This window comes from Oncorhynchus keta, chromosome 8 (genome assembly GCF_023373465.1).
Source record: "Oncorhynchus keta strain PuntledgeMale-10-30-2019 chromosome 8, Oket_V2, whole genome shotgun sequence".
NCBI lineage: Eukaryota > Metazoa > Chordata > Actinopteri > Salmoniformes > Salmonidae > Oncorhynchus > Oncorhynchus keta.
Genome location: NC_068428.1, coordinates 28,549,710 through 28,569,802, shown reverse-complemented (window position 1 = coordinate 28,569,802; position 20,093 = coordinate 28,549,710). Strand labels below are relative to the sequence as shown.

The 20,093-nt window shown below is 49.4% G+C and overlaps 1 protein-coding gene across 4 annotated transcripts in view; it reads right to left on the bottom strand.

Annotated features, from left to right (window-relative positions):
• The window catches only part of LOC118386625 (1-phosphatidylinositol 4,5-bisphosphate phosphodiesterase beta-1-like), a 345,345-nt gene extending 326,663 nt beyond the window's left edge, over positions 1 to 18,682 (bottom strand). For all 4 annotated transcript variants that reach the window (XR_008140981.1, XM_052523947.1, XM_052523948.1 and 1 more), the window contains exons 1-2: positions 18,357 to 18,682; positions 2,001 to 2,078 (exon numbers count right to left, since the gene is read on the bottom strand). Coding sequence is in view for 3 of the 4 variants with exons in the window: in XM_052523947.1 (XP_052379907.1) it covers positions 2,001 to 2,078; positions 18,357 to 18,455 (177 nt within the window). In the remaining variant the exon portion in view is untranslated. The remainder of the gene's footprint in view (positions 1 to 2,000; positions 2,079 to 18,356) is intronic.
• Between the last annotated feature and the right edge of the window lie 1,411 nt (positions 18,683 to 20,093).

Here is a 20,093-nt window from a genome sequence, read left to right as displayed (position 1 = left end):
TGTGTTTATATACTGAGATATAGATGATGACTCTGTGTTTATATACTGAGATATAGATGATGACTCTGTGTTTATATACTGAGATATAGATGATGACTCTCTGTGTTCATATACTGAGATATAGATGATGACTCTCTGTGTTTATATACTGAGATATAGATGATGACTCTCTGTGTTTATATACTGAGATATAGATGATGACTCTCTGTGTTTATATACTGAGATATAGATGATGACTCTCTGTGTTTATATACTGAGATATAGATGATGACTCTCTGTGTTTATATACTGAGATATAGATGATGACTCTCTGTGTTTATATACTGAGATATAGTTGACTCTCTGTGTTTATATACGTAGATATAGCTGATGACTCTCTGCCTTTATATTCCCCCCACACACACACACACACACACACACACACACACATGGGCCCTGACACACATGCAAGCACGCACCAACCCTGGCACACGTGTACACACACACAGGCACGCGCATACACACAAACCTCTGGTCTTCCCCTGTCCTCTTCATTAATGGCCTTTCCTCTTTAGGGAAACTGGTTAGAACAGAGGGGTTTCCTGACTCCTCTCCTCTCCTCTCCTCTCCTCTCCTCTCCTCTCCTCTCCTCTCCTCTCCTCTCCTCTCCTCTCCCTTTCCCCTCTCCTCTCCTCTCCTCTCTCTCTCCTCTCCTCTCCTCTCATCCCCTCCCCTCCCTCCCCTCTCCTCTCCTCTCAACTCCTCTCCTTTCCTTTCCTTTCCTCTCCACTTCACTCCTCTCCTCTCATTTTCTCTCCACTTCACTCCTCTCCTCTCCTCTCAACTCGTCTCCTCTCCTCTCAACTCCTCGCCTCCCCTCTCAACTCCTCTCCTCTCAACTCCTCTCCTCTCCTCTCAACTCCTCTCACCTCCTCTCCCCTCAACTCCTCCCCTCTCCTCCCCTCTCCTCTCCTCTCCACTCCTCAACTCTCCTCTCAACTCCTCTCCTCTCAACTCCTCTCCTCTCCTCTTCCCCTCTCCTCTGCTCCCCTCTCCTCTCTTCCCCTCTCCTCTCCTCTCTTCCCCTCTCCTCCCCTCTCAACTCCTCTCCTCCCCTCTCCTCTCCTCTCCACTCCTCACCTCTCCTCTCAACTCCTCTCCTCTCCTCTCAACTCCTCTCCTCTCAACTCCTCTCCTCTCCTCTCTTCCCCTCTCCTCTGCTCCCCTCTCCTCTCTTCCCCTCTCCTCTCCTCTCCTCCCCTCTCCTCTCCTCTCCTCTCCACTCCTCACCTCTCCTCTCAACTCCTCTCCTCTCAACTCCTCTCCTCTCCTCTCAACTCCTCTCCTCTCCTCTCTTCCCCTCTCCTCTGCTCCCCTCTCCTCTCTTCCCCTCTCCTCTCCTCTCCTCTCTTCCCCTCTCCTCCCCTCTCAACTCCTGTCTGACTGGTCGTGGTAATAAAGAAGTTTTTAGGAATAACTGCCAGTGTAAATGTCACTGATTCAGCTCAGTTCACATCACATACAGTATGCGACTGCAGTGAGGAGGTAAAGTTAGTATACAATGCTTTCGGAAAGTATTCAGACCCCTTGACTTTTTCCTAATTTTGTTACGTTACAGCCTTATTCTAAAATTGATTAAATAAAACACTTTCCTCAGCAATCTCCACATAACACCCCTTAATGACAAAGTGAAAACAGGTTGGCACATTTATCAAGAAAAATAAACAGAAATACCTTATTTACAAAACTATTGAGACCATTTGCTATGAGACTCGGAATTGAGGGAGGTGACCAAGAAGTAAGTATGCTTAGGATAATATGTCATATGTTTTTTCTTTCAGTGTCACAATAAGGACAACCCGATTTCTCCTAAATGTATTTCCTTCTAAATGAAGAGTATCTCTAACATCTCTGCCTTGGTTCAACCCAAGTCCTCTTGATCTTTGAGAAGGAAATGGGATGTCACAGAACGTGTAACCATTGGTTATTATCTTGCTTGCGTGTAATATCTTGGTTCTTACCTTGTTCTGGTCAGTCCAGTACAGGAAGTAGCCCTGGGGGTCGACTCGTAAGGTCACAGGGGTCACCGTAGTAGAGTCCTGTAGAGAGAGAAAGGTACCATTTGTGAGAGAGGGAAAGGTGTACGTGTGTGTCCGATAGAAAAAGGAGTAAGCTGCCGGGCATGTTATTGTCTGTGAGAGACACCATCCTACACACACACACAGACAGATTGGCAGCCCTAGGCCAGGGCCGTCTTTACATAGCAGCTGCAGATATTATTGGCTGTTTCTATAAAAAGCTGTGGCGTTTCTGTCCGTAGTCACCAGCCCAGCGCAGCAAACTGGATGATTATCTTCCTGTCTGTCTGTCCTTACCCTGAAGAATCACACAGGATTATATACAACACCACTGAACACACTTTTAAACCATTCCCATATCGCCATGTTGCATCACAGAACCAAACCTAATGGTTTTCTGAGAAGAAATTATATAGACCTACGACTGTATGGTATAGATCTATGACTGTATGGTATAGATCTACGACTGTATGGTATAGATCTATGACTGTATGGTATAGATCTATGACTGTATGGTATAGATCTATGACTGTATGGTATAGATCTACGACTGTATGGTATAGATCTACGACTGTATGGTAAAGATCTACGACTGTATGGTATAGATCTACGACTGTATGGTATAGACCTACGACTGTATGGTATAGATCTATGACTGTATGGTATAGACCTATGGTATAGACTGTACTGTATGGTATAGATCTACAACTGTATGGGTAGATCTATGAAGATCTACGACTGTATGGTATAGACTACAACTAAAGACGACTGTATGGTATAGATCTATGGTATAGACTGTATGGTATAGGTCTACGACTGTATGGTATAGATCTACGACTGTATGGTATAGACCTACGACTGTATGGTATAGATCTACAACTGTATGGTATAGATCTACGACTGTATGGTAAAGATCTACGACTGTATGGTATAGATCTACGACTGTATAGTATAGACCTAAGACTGTATGGTATAGATCTACGACTGTATGGTATAGATCTACGACTGTATGGTAAAGATCTACGACGGTATGGTATAGATCTACGACTGTATAGTATAGACCTAAGACTGTATGGTATAGATCTACAACTGTATGGTATAGATCTACGACTGTATGGTAAAGATCTACGACTGTATGGTATAGATCTACGACTGTATAGTATAGACCTAAGACTGTATGGTATAGATCTACGACTGTATGGTATAGATCTACGACTGTATGGTATAGACCTAAGACTGTATGGTATAGATCTACGACTGTATGGTATAGATCTACGACTGTATGGTATAGACCTAAGACTGTATGGTATAGATCTACGACTGTATGGTATAGATCTACGACTGTATGGTATAGACCTAAGACTGTATGGTATAGATCTACGACTGTATGGTATAGATCTACGACTGTATGGTATAGACCTAAGACTGTATGGTATAGGTCTATGACTGTATGTTGTTCATTATGATGAAGGATGTGTTCTATGACATCATGGTATGGTGCAGATTATATACAGGTAACTGCCAAAATAAAGGAAACCCGTGTAAATTAGGGATACAAAATATATTGAAAGCAGGTGCTTCCTCACTGGTGTGGTTCCTAACACAATTAAGCAATTCATCTGGATCTGGGAAACTAGCCCTAGATGTCTAGTATTTATTATACTGTATGTCTAGGATCTATAGCTGTCTGACTGGGGGCAGCTCTGTTGAGGTGACAGATCATCACTGGCCTCTGGTCATCTTTAACAGCGTAAACCAGCCAGACAGAACTGAAATGGTGGTGCCTGATGTACACACTGACTCCTCTGATCAGAACTGACTGCTATCGTATCGATCCTACTCTATTACAGAAAGCAGATGGACGGACGGACGGAGGGAGGGAGGGAGGTGGGGAGGGAAGTGGGGAGGGAGGGAGGGAGGTGGGGAGGGAGGGAGGGAGGTGGGGAGGGAGGGAGGGAGAGAGAGAGATGGAAAGAATGAATGTGAGAGACACTTAGGCAGATAGCAAAAGTGATAAACAAAGAGGGACCTGGAAGAGACAGACAGACAGACAGACAGACAGACAGACAGACAGACAGACAGACAGACAGACAGACAGACAGACAGACAGACAGACAGAAAACATCCATATGCAAGATGCTGAAAATGGTTTGTGAGAGAATTTTAAGCACTTGCTATGGTGACGTTTGCTATGGTGACTCAATGACTCTCACTCTCTGGGTCTGCATTCACACACATCTCAGAGGCTATCATTGGGGAGGGGGGGGTGACTCAATGACTCTCACTCTCTGGGTCTGCATTCACACACATCTCAGAGGCTATCATTGGGGAGGGGGGGGGGGTGACTCAATGACTCTCACTCTCTGGGTCTGCATTCACACACATCTCAGAGGCTATCATTGGGGAGGGGAGAGGGGTGACTCACTGACTCTCACTCTCTGGGTCTGCATTCACACACATCTCAGAGGCTATCATTGGGGGGGGGGGGGGTGACTCAATGACTCTCACTCTCTGGGTCTGCATTCACACACATCTCAGAGGCTATCATTGGGGAGGGGGGTGACTCACTGACTCTCACTCTCTGGGTCTGCATTCACACACATCTCAGAGGCTATCATTGGGGGAGGGGGTTGACTCAATGACTCTCACTCTCTGGGTCTGCATTCACACACATCTCAGAGGCTATCATTGGGGGAGGGGGGTGACTCAATGACTCTCACTCTCTGGGTCTGCATTCACACACATCTCAGAGGCTATCATTGGGGGAGGGGGGTGACTCAATGACTCTCACTCTCTGGGTCTGCATTCACACACATCTCAGAGGCTATCATTGGGGGAGGGGGTGACTCAATGACTCTCACTCTCTGGGTCTGCATTCACACACATCTCAGAGGCTATCATTGGGGAGGGGGGTGACTCACTGACTCTCACTCTCTGGGTCTGCATTCACACACATCTCAGAGGCTATCATTGGGGGAGGGGGGGGTGACTCAATGACTCTCACTCTCTGGGTCTGCATTCACACACATCTCAGAGGCTATCATTGGGGGAGGGGGTGGGGGGTGACTCAATGACTCTCACTCTCTGGGTCTGCATTCACACACATCTCAGAGGCTATCATTGGGGGGGGGTGACTCAATGGGGGTTGACTCAATGACTCTCACTCTCTGGGTCTGCATTCACACACATCTCAGAGGCTATCATTGGGGGAGGGGGGTTGACTCAATGACTCTCACTCTCTGGGTCTGCATTCACACACATCTCAGAGGCTATCATTGGGGGGGGGGGGTGACTCACTGACTCTCACTCTCTGGGTCTGCATTCACACACATCTCAGAGGCTATCATTGGGGGAGGGGGGGGTGACTCAATGACTCTCACTCTCTGGGTCTGCATTCACACACATCTCAGAGGCTATCATTGGGAGAGGGGGGTGACTCAATGACTCTCACTCTCTGGGTCTGCATTCACACACATCTCAGAGGCTATCATTGGGGAGGGGGGTGACTCAATGACTCTCACTCTCTGGGTCTGCATTCACACACATCTCAGAGGCTATCATTGGGGGACTCTCTGGGTCTGGGGGTTGACTCAATGACTCTCACTCTCTGGGTCTGCATTCACACACATCTCAGAGGCTATCATTGGGGGAGGGGGGGGGGTGACTCAATGACTCTCACTCTCTGGGTCTGCATTCACACACATCTCAGAGGCTATCATTGGGGGAGGGGGGGGTGACTCAATGACTCTCACTCTCTGGGTCTGCATTCACACACATCTCAGAGGCTATCATTGGGGGAGGGGGGTGACTCACTGACTCTCACTCTCTGGGTCTGCATTCACACACATCTCAGAGGCTATCATTGGGGGAGGGGGGTGACTCAATGACTCTCACTCTCTGGGTCTGCATTCACACACATCTCAGAGGCTATCATTGGGAGAGGGGGGTGACTCAATGACTCTCACTCTCTGGGTCTGCATTCACACACATCTCAGAGGCTATCATTGGGGGAGGGGGGGGGGTTGACTCAATGACTCTCACTCTCTGGGTCTGCATTCACACACATCTCAGAGGCTATCATTGGGGGAGGGGTGGGGGGTGACTCAATGACTCTCACTCTCTGGGTCTGCATTCACACACATCTCAGAGGCTATCATTGGGGGAGGGGCAGAGGCTATCATTGGGGGGTGACTCACTGACTCTCACTCTCTGGGTCTGCATTCACACACATCTCAGAGGCTATCATTGGGGGAGGGGGGGGGGGTGACTCACTGACTCTCACTCTCTGGGTCTGCATTCACACACATCTCAGAGGATAGACTAGTCTTCAGAGCTAAAAGGTTTTCTCAATTTCTTTCCGACAAAATCTTACACCAGGGAAGAAAATCGCCATGATTACAAGGAGTTTTTCCAATTTAGGAGTAATTGTGATCGTTAAGAGGTTTTGTCTCAGCTCTCCTTTGAGTGAAGGGACAGAGGGAAGCAGGCAGACAGAGTTGGGACAGCCTCCGTGGACTGTGGATCCACCCCTCACAGTGGTGTTCTATACCATTAGCCATAGCCTAAAAATAGGGATTGTTCTGATTGTTTCGCTTCTGCATTATAACAATGTCTTGGTGATTAGCAGTACAGACATATGGAGTTTACGAAGTAAAATGGTCTTCAAACCCACAGAAAGGATTTGGTATGAGAAATACTTGATAAAATCTCTTTCCTGCTTCCTCTCTTCTTCTCTGTATTTCTTTCCCTCCCTTCCCTCTCCCTCTCTCCCCTCTCCCGCCCTTCCCTCTCCCGCCCTTCCCTCTCCCTCTCTCCCCTCTCCCGCCCTTCCCTCTACCCTCCCTTCCCTCTACCCTCCCTTCCCTCCCTCCTCCCCTTCCCTCTCCCTCCCTCTCCCCTCTCCCGCCCCCTTCCCTCTCCCCTCTCCCCTCTCCCCCCTTCCCCTCCCTCTCCCCTTCCCTTCCCTCTACCCTCCCTTCCCTCTCCTCTCCCTCTCCCTCGACCCGCCCCTCTCTCCCTCTCTCCCTCTCCCGCCCTTCCCTCTACCCTCCCTTCCCTCTCCCTCTCTCTCCCACCCTTCCCTACCCTCCCTTCCCTTCCCTCTTCCCTCCCCTTCCCTCCTCCCTTCCCCTCTCTCCCTCTCCCGCCTTCCCCTACCCTCCCTTCCCTCTCCCTCTCTCCCTCTCCCCCTCCCCTCCCTCCTCCCTCCCCTCTACCCTCCCTCCCCCTCCCTCTCCCTTCCCTCTACCCTCCCTTCCCTCTCCCTCTCTCCCCTCTCCCACCCTTCCCTCTACCCTCCCTTCCCTCTCCCTCTCTCCCCTCTCCCGCCCTTCCCTCTACCCTCCCTTCCCTCTACCTCCCTCTCCCTCCCGCCCTTCCCTCTACCCTCCCTTCCCTCTACCTCTCTCCCTCTCCCTCTTCCTCTACCCTCCCTTCCCTCTCCCTCTCTCCCCTACCTTCCCTCTCCCCTACCTTACCTCTTCCTCTCTCCCGCCCTTCCCTCTACCCTCCCTCCCTTCCCTCTCCCTCTCTCCCCTCTCCCGCCCTTCCCTCTACCCTCCCTTCCCTCTCCCTCTCTCCCCTCTCCCGCCCTTCCCTCTACACTCCCTTCCCTCTCCCTCTCTCCTACTTCCTTTCTCCTTGCTCTACAACACTTATGTCAGACAGTGTACATATGTAGGATCTTAATTTGATCTATATTGTCACAGCAAAATAAACCTGAACCATTTGTCCCTAATGTTGCTTGATATGTGATCAGGCTATCAGCTGGCCAACAGTAAGCTACATTAAAAGTATGGTACTGTTAATATAACTGTGTGATAGGACAATTCTCAGCAACAAAAGAGTGATCAAATTAAGATCCTACATCTGTAATACAATAACTGCATTCTGGCCACTCCATGCCATCTCCACCATGCTGAGAGGATTTTGTTTCCATCTTGGCTCAATATCGTACCAATCACTCCACTCTCCTTGCTCCACTGTTTGGTCATGTATGGTCAAGGTTCCCCACGGTTACCATGACACTTATTTTCTGACATCCTGCTGAGACAGGGGAAAGGTTTTGATTTCAAACTTACTGGATGATCTATATCTGTCTGCCTCTGTCTCTCTATATCCCTTCTGTCTCTTCTATCCCCTCTGACTCTCTCTATCCCCTCTGTCTCTCTGTCTCTCCTCTGTCTCTCTCTCTATCCCCTCTGTCTCTCTCGCTTCCCTCTGTCTCTCTCTCTATCCCCTCTGTCTCTCTCTCTATCCCCTCTGTCTCTCTCTCTCTCCCCACTGTATCTCTATCCCCTCTGTCTCTCTCGCTCCCCTCTGACTCTCTCTCTATCCCCTCTGACTCTCTCTATCCCATCTGTCTCTGTCTCTCCCCTCTGACTCTGTCTATCCCCTCTGTCTCTCCTCTGTCTCTCTCTCTATCCCCTCTGTCTCTCTCGCTTCCCTCTGTCTCTCTCTCTATCCCCTCTGTCTCTCTCTCTCTATCCCCTCTGTCTCTCTCTCTATCCCCTCTGTCTCTGTCTCTCTCCTCTGTCTCTCTCGCTCCCCTCTGTCTCTCTATCCCCTCTGTCTCTCTATCCCCTCTGTCTCTCTGTCTCTCCCCTCTGTCTCTCTCTATCCCCTCTGTCTCTGTCTCTCCCCTCTGTCTCTCTCGCTCCCCTCTGACTCTCTCTATCCCCTCTGTCTCTCTCTCTATCCCCTCTGACTCTCTCTCTCCCCACTGTATCTCTATCCCCTCTGTCTCTCGCTCCCCTCTGTCTCTCTCGCTCCCCTCTGTCTCTCTCTCTATCCCCTCTGTCTCTCTCGCTCCCCTCTGACTCTCTCTCTATCCCCTCTGACTCTCTCTATCCTATCTGTCTCTGTCTCTCCCCTCTGTCTCTCTCGCTTCCCTCTGTCTGTCTCTCTATCCCATCTGACTCTCTCTATCCCATCTGTCTCTCTCTATCCCCTCTGTCTCTCTCGCTTCCCTCTGTCTCTCTCTCTATCCCCTCTGACTCTCTCTCTATCCCCTCTGACTCTCTCTATCCCATCTGTCTCTCTCTATCCCCTCTGTCTCTCTCGCTTCCCTCTGTCTCTCTCTCTATCCCCTCTGACTCTCTCTCTATCCCCTCTGACTCTCTCTATCCCATCTGTCTCTCTCTATCCCCTCTGTCTCTCTCGCTTCCCTCTGTCTCTCTCTCTATCCCCTCTGTCTCTCTCTCTATCCCCTCTGTCTCTGTCACTCCCCTCTGTCTCTCTTTCTATCCCCTCTGTCTCTCCCCTCTGTCTCTCTCTCTATCCCCCCTGTCTCTGTCTCTCCCCTCTGTCTCTCTCTCTATCCCCTCTGTCTCTGTCTCTCCTCTGTCTCTCTCTCTATCCCCTCTGTCTCTGTCTCTCCCCTCTGACTCTCTCTCTCCCCACTGTATCTCTATCCCCTCTGTCTCTCTCGCTCCCCTCTGACTCTCTCTCTATCCCCTCTGACTCTCTCTATCCCCTCTGTCTCTCTGTCTCTCCTCTGTCTCTCTCTCTATCCCCTCTGACTCTCTCTATCCCCTCTGTCTCTGTCTCTCCCCTCTGTCTCTCCTCTGTCTCTCTCTCTATCCCCTCTGTCTCTCTGTCTCTCCTCTGTCTCTCTCTCTATCCCCTCTGACTCTCTCTATCCCCTCTGTCTCTCCCCTCTGTCTCTCTCTCTCTCCCCACTGTATCTCTATCCCCTCTGTCTCTCTCGCTCCCCTCTGACTCTCTCTCTATCCCCTCTGACTCTCTCTATCCCCTCTGTCTCTGTCTCTCCCCTCTGTCTCGCTGTCTCTCCTCTGTCTCTCTCTCTATCCCCTCTGTCTCTGTCTCTCCCCTCTGTCTCTCTGTCTCTCCTCTGTCTCTCTCTCTATCCCCTCTGTCTCTCTCTATCCCCTCTGTCTCTCTCGCTCCCCTCTGACTCTCTCTCTCCCCACTGTATCTCTATCCCCTCTCTCTCTCTCGCTCCCCTCTGACTCTCTCTCTATCCCCTCTGACTCTCTCTCTATCCCATCTGTGTCTCTCCCTCTGTCTCTCTCGCTCCCCTCTGACTCTCTCTATCCCCTCTGTCTCTCTGTCTCTCCTCTGTCTCTCTCTCTATCCCCTCTGTCTCTCTCGCTCCCTCTGACTCTCTCTCTATCCCCTCTGACTCTCTCTCTATCCCATCTGTGTCTCTCCCCTCTGTCTCTCTCGCTCCCCTCTGACTCTCTCTATCCCCTCTGTCTCTCTGTCTCTCCTCTGTCTCTCTCTCTATCCCCTCTGTCTCTCTCGCTCCCCTCTGACTCTCTCTCTATCCCCTCTGACTCTCTCTATCCCATCTGTCTGTCTCTCCCCTCTGTCTCTCTCCCTCCCCTCTGACTCTCTCTCTATCCCTCTGACTCTCTCTCTATCCCATCTGTGTCTCTCTCCCTCTGTCTCTCTCGCTCCCCTCTGACTCTCTCTATCCCCTCTGTCTCTCTCTCTTCCCTCTGTCTCTCTCTATCCCCTCTGTCTCTCTCTCTCTCCCTCTGTCTCTCTCTCTATCCCCTCTGTCTCTGTCTCTCCCCTCTGTCTCTCTCGCTCCCCTCTGTCTCTCTATCCCTCTGTCTCTCTGTCTCTCCCCTCTGTCTCTCTATCCCCTCTGTCTCTCTGTCTCTCCCCTCTGTCTCTCTCTATCCCCTCTGTCTCTGTCTCTCCCCTCTGTCTCTCTCGCTCTCCCCTCTGACTCTCTCTATCCCCTCTGTCTCTCTGTCTCTCCTCTGTCTCTCTCTCTATCCCCTCTGTCTCTCTCTATCCCTCTGACTCTCTCTCTCTCCCCACTGTATCTCTATCCCCTCTGTCTCTCTCGCTCCCCTCTGTCTCTCTCTCTCTCCCTCTGTCTCTCTCTCTATCCCCTCTGTCTCTCTCGCTCCCTCTCTGTCTCTCTATCCCCCCTCTGGCTCTCTCTCTCTCCCACTGTATCTCTATCCCCTCTGTCTCTCTCTCTCTCCCTCTGACTCTCTCTCTATCCCCTCTGACTCTCTCTATCCTATCTGTCTCTGTCTCTCCCCTCTGTCTCTCCCCTCTGCTTCTATCCCCTCTGTCTCTCTCTCTATCCCCTCTGACTCTCTCTCTATCCCCTCTGACTCTCTCTATCCCATCTGTCTCTCTCTATCCCCTCTGTCTCTCTCTCTTCCCCTCTGTCTCTCTCTCTATCCCCTCTGACTCTCTCTATCCCCTCTGACTCTCTCTATCCCATCTGTCTCTCTCTATCCCTCTGTCTCTCTCTCTATCCCTCTGTCTCTCTCTCTATCCCCTCTGTCTCTCTCTCTATCCCCTCTGACTCTCTCTCTATCCCCTCTTCCCCTCTCTCTATCCCATCTGTCTCTCTCTATCCCCTCTGTCTCTCTCTCTATCCCCTCTGTCTCTGTCTCTCTATCCCTCTGTCTCTCTCTCTATCCCCTCTGTCTCTGTCTCTCCCCTCTGACTCTCTCTCTCCCCACTGTATCTCTATCCCCCTCTGTCCCTCTCTCTCTATCCTCTCTCTCTCTCTCTATCCCCTCTGACTCTCTCTCTATCCCCTCTGACTCTCTCTATCCCATCTGTCTCTCTCTATCCCCTCTGTCTCTCTCGCTTCCCTCTGTCTCTCTCTCTATCCCCTCTGTCTCTCTCTCTATCCCCTCTGACTCTCTCTCTATCCCCTCTGTCTCTCTCTCTCTATCCCCTCTGTCTCTCTCTCTATCCCCTCTGTCTCTGTCTCTCCCCTCTGTCTCGCTGTCTCTCCTCTGTCTCTCTCTCTATCCCCTCTGTCTCTGTCTCTCCCCTCTGTCTCTCTGTCTCTCCTCTGTCTCTCTCTCTATCCCCTCTGTCTCTCTCTATCCCCTCTGTCTCTCTCGCTCCCCTCTGACTCTCTCTCTCCCCACTGTATCTCTATCCCCTCTCTCTCTCTCGCTCCCCTCTGACTCTCTCTCTATCCCCTCTGACTCTCTCTCTATCCCATCTGTGTCTCTCCCCTCTGTCTCTCTCGCTCCCCTCTGACTCTCTCTATCCCCTCTGTCTCTCTGTCTCTCCTCTGTCTCTCTCTCTATCCCCTCTGTCTCTCTCGCTCCCCTCTGACTCTCTCTCTATCCCCTCTGACTCTCTCTCTATCCCATCTGTGTCTCTCCCCTCTGTCTCTCTCGCTCCCCTCTGACTCTCTCTATCCCCTCTGTCTCTCTGTCTCTCCTCTGTCTCTCTCTCTATCCCCTCTGTCTCTCTCGCTCCCCTCTGACTCTCTCTCTATCCCCTCTGACTCTCTCTCTATCCCATCTGTGTCTCTCCCCTCTGTCTCTCTCGCTCCCCTCTGACTCTCTCTCTATCCCCTCTGACTCTCTCTCTATCCCATCTGTGTCTCTCCCCTCTGTCTCTCTCGCTCCCCTCTGACTCTCTCTATCCCCTCTGTCTCTCTCGCTTCCCTCTGTCTCTCTCTATCCCCTCTGTCTCTCTCTCTATCCCCTCTGTCTCTCTCTCTATCCCCTCTGTCTCTGTCTCTCCCCTCTGTCTCTCTCGCTCCCCTCTGTCTCTCTATCCCCTCTGTCTCTCTGTCTCTCCCCTCTGTCTCTCTATCCCCTCTGTCTCTCTGTCTCTCCCCTCTGTCTCTCTCTATCCCCTCTGTCTCTGTCTCTCCCCTCTGTCTCTCTCGCTCCCCTCTGACTCTCTCTATCCCCTCTGTCTCTCTGTCTCTCCTCTGTCTCTCTCTCTATCCCCTCTGTCTCTCTCTATCCCCTCTGACTCTCTCTCTCTCCCCACTGTATCTCTATCCCCTCTGTCTCTCTCGCTCCCCTCTGTCTCTCTCGCTCCCCTCTGTCTCTCTCTCTATCCCCTCTGTCTCTCTCGCTCCCCTCTGTCTCTCTATCCCCTCTGGCTCTCTCTCTCTCCCCACTGTATCTCTATCCCCTCTGTCTCTCTCGCTCCCCTCTGACTCTCTCTCTATCCCCTCTGACTCTCTCTATCCTATCTGTCTCTGTCTCTCCCCTCTGTCTCTCTTGCTTCCCTCTGTCTCTCTCTCTATCCCCTCTGACTCTCTCTCTATCCCCTCTGACTCTCTCTATCCCATCTGTCTCTCTCTATCCCCTCTGTCTCTCTCGCTTCCCTCTGTCTCTCTCTCTATCCCCTCTGACTCTCTCTATCCCCTCTGACTCTCTCTATCCCATCTGTCTCTCTCTATCCCCTCTGTCTCTCTCGCTTCCCTCTGTCTCTCTCTCTATCCCCTCTGTCTCTCTCTCTATCCCCTCTGACTCTCTCTCTATCCCCTCTGACTCTCTCTATCCCATCTGTCTCTCTCTATCCCCTCTGTCTCTCTCTCTATCCCCTCTGTCTCTGTCTCTCTTCTGTCTCTCTCTCTATCCCCTCTGTCTCTGTCTCTCCCCTCTGACTCTCTCTCTCCCCACTGTATCTCTATCCCCTCTGTCTCTCTCTCTATCCCCTCTGTCTCTCTCTCTATCCCCTCTGACTCTCTCTCTATCCCCTCTGACTCTCTCTATCCCATCTGTCTCTCTCTATCCCCTCTGTCTCTCTCGCTTCCCTCTGTCTCTCTCTATCCCCTCTGTCTCTCTCTCTATCCCCTCTGTCTCTCTCTCTCTATCCCCTCTGTCTCTCTCTATCCCTGACTCTCTCTCCCCTCTGTCTCTCTCTCTATCCCCTCTGTCTCTCTCTCTATCCCCTCTGTCTCTCTCTCTATCCCATCTGTCTCTCTCTCTATCCCCTCTGACTCTCTCTCTATCTCTCTGTCTCTCTCTCTCTATCCCCTCTGTCTCTCTCTCTATCCCCTCTGACTCTCTCTCTATCCCCTCTGACTCTCTCTATCCCATCTGTCTCTCTCTATCCCCTCTGTCTCTCTCGCTTCCCTCTGTCTCTCTCTCTATCCCCTCTGTCTCTCTCTCTATCCCCTCTGACTCCCTCTCTATCCCCTCTGACTCTCTCTATCCCATCTGTCTCTCTCTATCCCCTCTGTCTCTCTCGCTTCCCTCTGTCTCTCTCTCTATCCCCTCTGTCTCTCTCTCTATCCCCTCTGTCTCTGTCTCTATCCCCTCTGTCTCTCTCTCTATCCCCTCTGTCTCTGTCTCTCCCCTCTGTCTCTCTCTCTATCCCCTCTGTCTCTCCCCTCTGTCTCTCTCTTTATCCCCTCTGGCTCTGTCTCTCCCCTCTGTCTCTCTCTCTATCCCCTCTGTCTCTGTCTCTCCTCTGTCTCTCTCTCTCCCCACTGTATCTCTATCCCCTCTGTCTCTCTCGCTCCCCTCTGACTCTCTCTCTATCCCCTCTGACTCTCTCTATCCCCTCTGTCTATCCCCTGTGTCTCTCCCTACCCTCTGTCTCTCTATATGTGTGTGTGTGTGTGTGTGTGTGTGTGTGTGTGTGTGTGTCAGGAAAGACTTGGTGGGCTGTGGGGTCTGGAAAGTGGCCATGGACGAGGTCCCCACCCTAATCCGAAAACTACAAAAACACGGCTAGCACACGATAACACATCAACATGGGGAAACACACACACCTCACACCCCTCACAACATACCACCATATACAGACGGAGAAAGGAGAGAGAGAGACAGAGAGACAGGGGAGAGAGGAGAGAGAGAGAGAGAGAGAGAGGAGAGAGAGACAGAGACAGGAGATAGAGGAGAGAGAGGAGATAGAGACTGAGAGACAGGAGAGACAGGAGAGACAGACAGGAGAGACAGGAGAGAGAGGAGAGAGAGACAGAGAGACAGGAGAGAGGAGAGAGCGACTGAGAGACAGGAGAGAGAGACAGGAGAGACAGGAGAGAGAGGAGAGAGTGGAGAGAGAGACTGAGAGACAGGAGAGACAGACAGGAGAGACAGGAGAGAGAGAGGAGAGACAGACAGAAGAGAGGAGAGAGCGACTGGGAGACAGGAGAGAGAGAGAGGAGAGAGACAGGAGAGAGAGGAGAGAGACAGGAGAGAGAGGAGAGAGAGACAGAGAGACAGGAAAGAGAGGAGAGAGAGACAGAGAGACAGGAGAGAGAGGATAGAGACAGGAGAGAGAGGAGAGACAGGAGAAAGAGACAGGAGAGACAGGAGAGAGAGACAGAGAGACAGGAGAGAGAGACAGAGAGAGAGAGGAGAGAGAGGAGAGAGACAGGAGAGAGAAGAGAGACAGGAGAGATAGGAGAGACAGGAGAGAAGGGAAAGAGACAGAGAGACAGGAAAGATTGACAGAGAGAGACAGGAGAGATAGGAGAGACAGGAGAGAAGGGAGAGAGACAGATAGACAGGAAAGAGAGACAGAGAGAGACAGGAGAGATAGGAGAGACAGGAGAGAAGGGAGAGAGACAGAGAGAGACAGGAGAGAAGGGAAAGAGACAGATAGACAGGAAAGAGAGACAGAGAGAGACAGGAGAGAAGGGAGAGAGACAGAGAGACAGGAAAGAGAGACAGAGAGAGACAGGAGAGATAGGAGAGACAGGAGAGAAGGGAGAGAGACAGAGAGAGACAGGAGAGAAGGGAAAGAGACAGATAGACAGGAAAGAGAGACAGAGAGAGACAGGAGAGAAGGGAGAGAGACAGGAGAGAAGGGAGAGAGACAGAGAGAGACAGGAGAGAAGGGAAAGAGACAGAGAGAGACAGGAGAGAAGGGAAAGAGACAGAGAGACAGGAAAGAGAGACAGAGAGAGACAGGAGAGATAGGAGAGACAGGAGAGAAGGGAGAGAGACAGAGAGACAGGAAAGAGAGACAGAGAGAGACAGGAGAGATAGGAGAGACAGGAGAGAAGGGAGAGAGACAGAGAGAGACAGGAGAGAAGGGAAAGAGACAGAGAGACAGGAAAGATAGGAGAGACAGGAGAGAAGGGAAAGAGACAGATAGACAGGAAAGAGAGACAGCGAGAGACAGGAGAGATAGGAGAGACAGGAGAGAAGGGAGAGAGGGAGAGAGACAGGAAAGAGAGACAGAGAGAGACAGGAGAGATAGGAGAGACAGGAGAGAAGGGAGAGAGACAGAGAGACAGGAAAGAGAGACAGAGAGAGACAGGAGAGACAGGAGAGATAGGAGAGACAGGAGAGAAGGGAGAGAGACAGAGAGAGACAGGAGAGAAGGGAAAGAGACAGATAGACAGGAAAGAGAGACAGAGAGAGACAGGAGAGAAGTGAGAGAGACAGAGAGACAGGAAAGAGAGACAGAGAGAGACAGGAGAGAGAGGAAAGAGATACATTTGTAATTGCTATTAAAGACTCATGAATGTGTATATATAAAAAAGGTAGTTGCTTATTAGACGACACTGTGACGATGTTTGATGCCTATCAAAATATCGGAATACACTGTCATCGCTTGTTTGCGCTGCTCTGCTACAATGATAACACCCAGTATCAGTCAACAGTTCCGCTATAGCAATCATCATCACACAGTTGACAGATGCACACAGTGGCGTTTCCAACGCAGATTCCACCAAATACTCCGTCGTTAATTGGCTACTTGACAATTGTATGTTATTTATTTACGCTCCCTAGGCGAAAAAAAAACGCACGTTGCAAACCTTTTTTTCTTTCCACATATCCATGCTGTGTGGAAAATAAAACAAGTTGTTTTAGCTATGAGAAATATATATGAGAAACGCTTTTCAGTAAGTAGCCTTCTTTTAATGTAGGCTAATCTTACCCAGAGACGATAGGCATCTTGCAGAGCCGTGCTAAACAGCGGTGCGCAATACATTTTAATCAAGGTCATTCAGCTGCTACTGACTGGCGTGGGTATTGGGTATTACAATAGAGACTGGTGATAGATAGGCTACCAGTATACAACTCATTCAACTCGAGGTTTATAACATTCAATTGTATAGTTTTGAGAGATTCAGGTGGATCTGTATACCGTTTTGAAACGATTATAGATTCAATATCACACTATTGTGTCAGCTTTCTCTGTTACACGGTTAATTCAAGGCCATGAGCAATCTGAAAAGGCACGCACGCACGCGCACGGATTGCGCACACATACAGCAACATACATGCACGCACACCATGAAATGTAAACCAAACATTCGAATTAACTGTGTTGTTTCCACGTTTTAGATAGTCACACAACTATAGTGCTTTCATATCACCAGCCAAAAGACTATAACTGAGGTAAAGCGATAGTTTACTATTCCCTTAAACAGCCAGTTGAGACTGTTGCACTGTGGTAAATGCATAACACGTTACAGTGCCACACAACAGTATGGTAAATGTGCCTTGGTAAATGTGTCACCAGCGTTACAAAAGACTATACACGTGTAAAGGTAAATGTGTAACACATGCGTTACAGTGCCGTGGTAAAGTTTACTATTCCTTGGTAAATGTGTAAACAGTTACAGTTGAGACTGTTGCAGTGCTGTGGTAAATGCATAACACACGTTACAGTGCCTTGGTAAATGTGTAACACATGCGTTAACACAGTGCCTTGGTAAATGTGTAACACATGCGTTACAGTGCCTTGGTAAATGTGCCTTGGTAAATGTAACACATGCGTTACAGTGCTGTGGTAAATGTGTAACACATGCGTTACAGTGCCGTGGTAAATGTGCCTTGGTAAATGTGTAACACATGCGTTACAGTGCCTTGGTAAATGTGCCTTGGTAAATGTGTAACACATGCGTTACAGTGCCTTGGTAAATGTGTAACACATGCGTTACAGTGCTGTGGTAAATGTGTAACACATGCGTTACAGTGCTGTGGTAAATGTGTAACACATGCGTTACAGTGCCGTGGTAAATGTGTAACACATGCGTTACAGTGCCTTGGTAAATGTGTAACACATGCGTTACAGTGCCTTGGTAAATGTGCCTTGGTAAATGTGTAACACATGCGTTACAGTGCCTTGGTAAATGTGTAACACATGCGTTACAGTGCTGTGGTAAATGTGTAACACATGCGTTACAGTGCCGTGGTAAATGTGTAACACATGCGTTACAGTGCTGTGGTAAATGTGTAACACATGCGTTACAGTGCTGTGGTAAATGTGTAACACATGCGTTACAGTGCTGTGGTAAATGTGTAACACATGCGTTACAGTGCTGTGGTAAATGTGTAACACATGCGTTACAGTGCCGTGGTAAATGTGTAACACATGCGTTACAGTGCCGTGGTAAATGTGTAACACATGCGTTACAGTGCCGTGGTAAATGTGTAACACATGCGTTACAGTGCCTTGGTAAATGTGTAACACATGCGTTACAGTGCTGTGGTAAATGTGTAACACATGCGTTACAGTGCTGTGGTAAATGTGTAACACATGCGTTACAGTGCCGTGGTAAATGTGTAACAAACATTGGCTACACAAAGGACAGTGACAAACCCGTCCACTCTGACAAAAAAAAATACTTACATCATCCCATTTCATAAATTTGTTGCCATTTCTCAGGCTCTCGCTCACAAACACGGGCTTGAGCTGCAGCGCGTGAACTCCTGGCTGAGCTCCGGCCATTGACTCATCTACTCTCCTCAACCGACAGCAGAAGAAACGGTTTTAATTCCTTCGCCCTTTCTCTCCCTTTCGCCTTCTTTCCTAAACGAAATTACCCTTCTGCTGAGAAGAACTGTAGGCTGACCAAAACCCCACTAGTGTTGGTAGTATCTAATCCCCGCATGGGTTAGCGGGTCTTTGCTTTGAAGCTCCAGGCGCAGCGGAGGGACGGAGTGAAGTCCGCTGGTGACGAGAGGGAGAGAGACTGAATGAGTGTGTCTGCACTCCCATTTAAAGACACTTAATGCGGGGGACGAGTTCAGTGGCTCTATGTGATCTAGCGCCTCCCTGCGCTCAAGGCATCTTGGATAGTAGGCAACACACACTAACACACACCACACACACACTAACACACACCACACACACACTAACACACACACACACAACGAGAGAGCGAGAGAGCACTGTTACACAAGTGAGATAAGTGGCCAAATTGACCACAAGCTGGATGTGTGATGATGTTGACTGACAGTTGGAAGGATAATTATTGTAAACAATATGTAACAGATGTTTTTACTCATAGATTCTTTTATGGACAAGATGTTGGACCTCCTCTAGTTCCACTGTCACCTGACTGAACTGTACTGAACATAGAACATAGTCCATGATGCTTTTCCATGGGAAACAAGGATAGGGATTGTTTCAGATGAAGAATGTGCTACAGATGTGTTGTGTCTATATCATCAGCACACAACTGATCACAACTTCAGATGACTCAGAAGACAATTACCTCCAATTCCATATGATTATTTATACCTTGAAGTGTTGTCCCTCTCTCCTTGATTTGATTGGAGAAGACATTTCCCATCCCTCTGATGGTGACAGTCAATGACTGGTCCTCCTCCATCACTCTACCCACTCAGGCTGCAAGTACTTCTTAAGAACTGCAGAGAACAAAACAACTTCTGAGAGGACTGGACTGTCAGTCATAGTCACAGTCACAGAGACTTGGGTCAAAAGCTTTTTTGAGTTTTGACTTTGTTGTCAGAAAGAAGGGTCCTTCTGGGTATCAAAACGCCCACACCACTTCCTAAAATGTCCTAAAAGGAATGTACCAATATCCATAGTGCCGTTTTCCTCTTGGTGGTCAGTGGACTCCAGCTATCAAACATGTCAAACTCGTCAAAACTTTGACTGACAGATTTCATGTCTGTGTGAAATGGAAGTGGTGCTGGCTTCTTGTCCCACGTCAATAATGATTGATTACTCCTGACACACACACCTCTGGGACTAGTGTGTCGTGTGTGTGTGCGTGTGTGTGTGTGTGTGTGTGTGCATCTTTCAAATGGCTATTTTGTTAACAGCAGCACTGCGGGCAAACAAACATGGATTTGAAGTCAGTTGTGTGTCCTTTCAATAACCCACAGCCTCATGTCTGATGTAAAGCTTTATTACACACCAAACAAAGAAACTACATTGCACTCAGCTTATTAAAACACACATCTACCATAAGAATCAACCACTTATAGCGATCAGAAACCAAATAGCGAAAGATCTATACTATTGTAAATAGTTCACTTTTAAGAGTCAATCTGTTACAAGAATCAAATCGCCAAGGGTGGATGCCATTATATTAAGAACAGTGCGCTATGTGCCTTT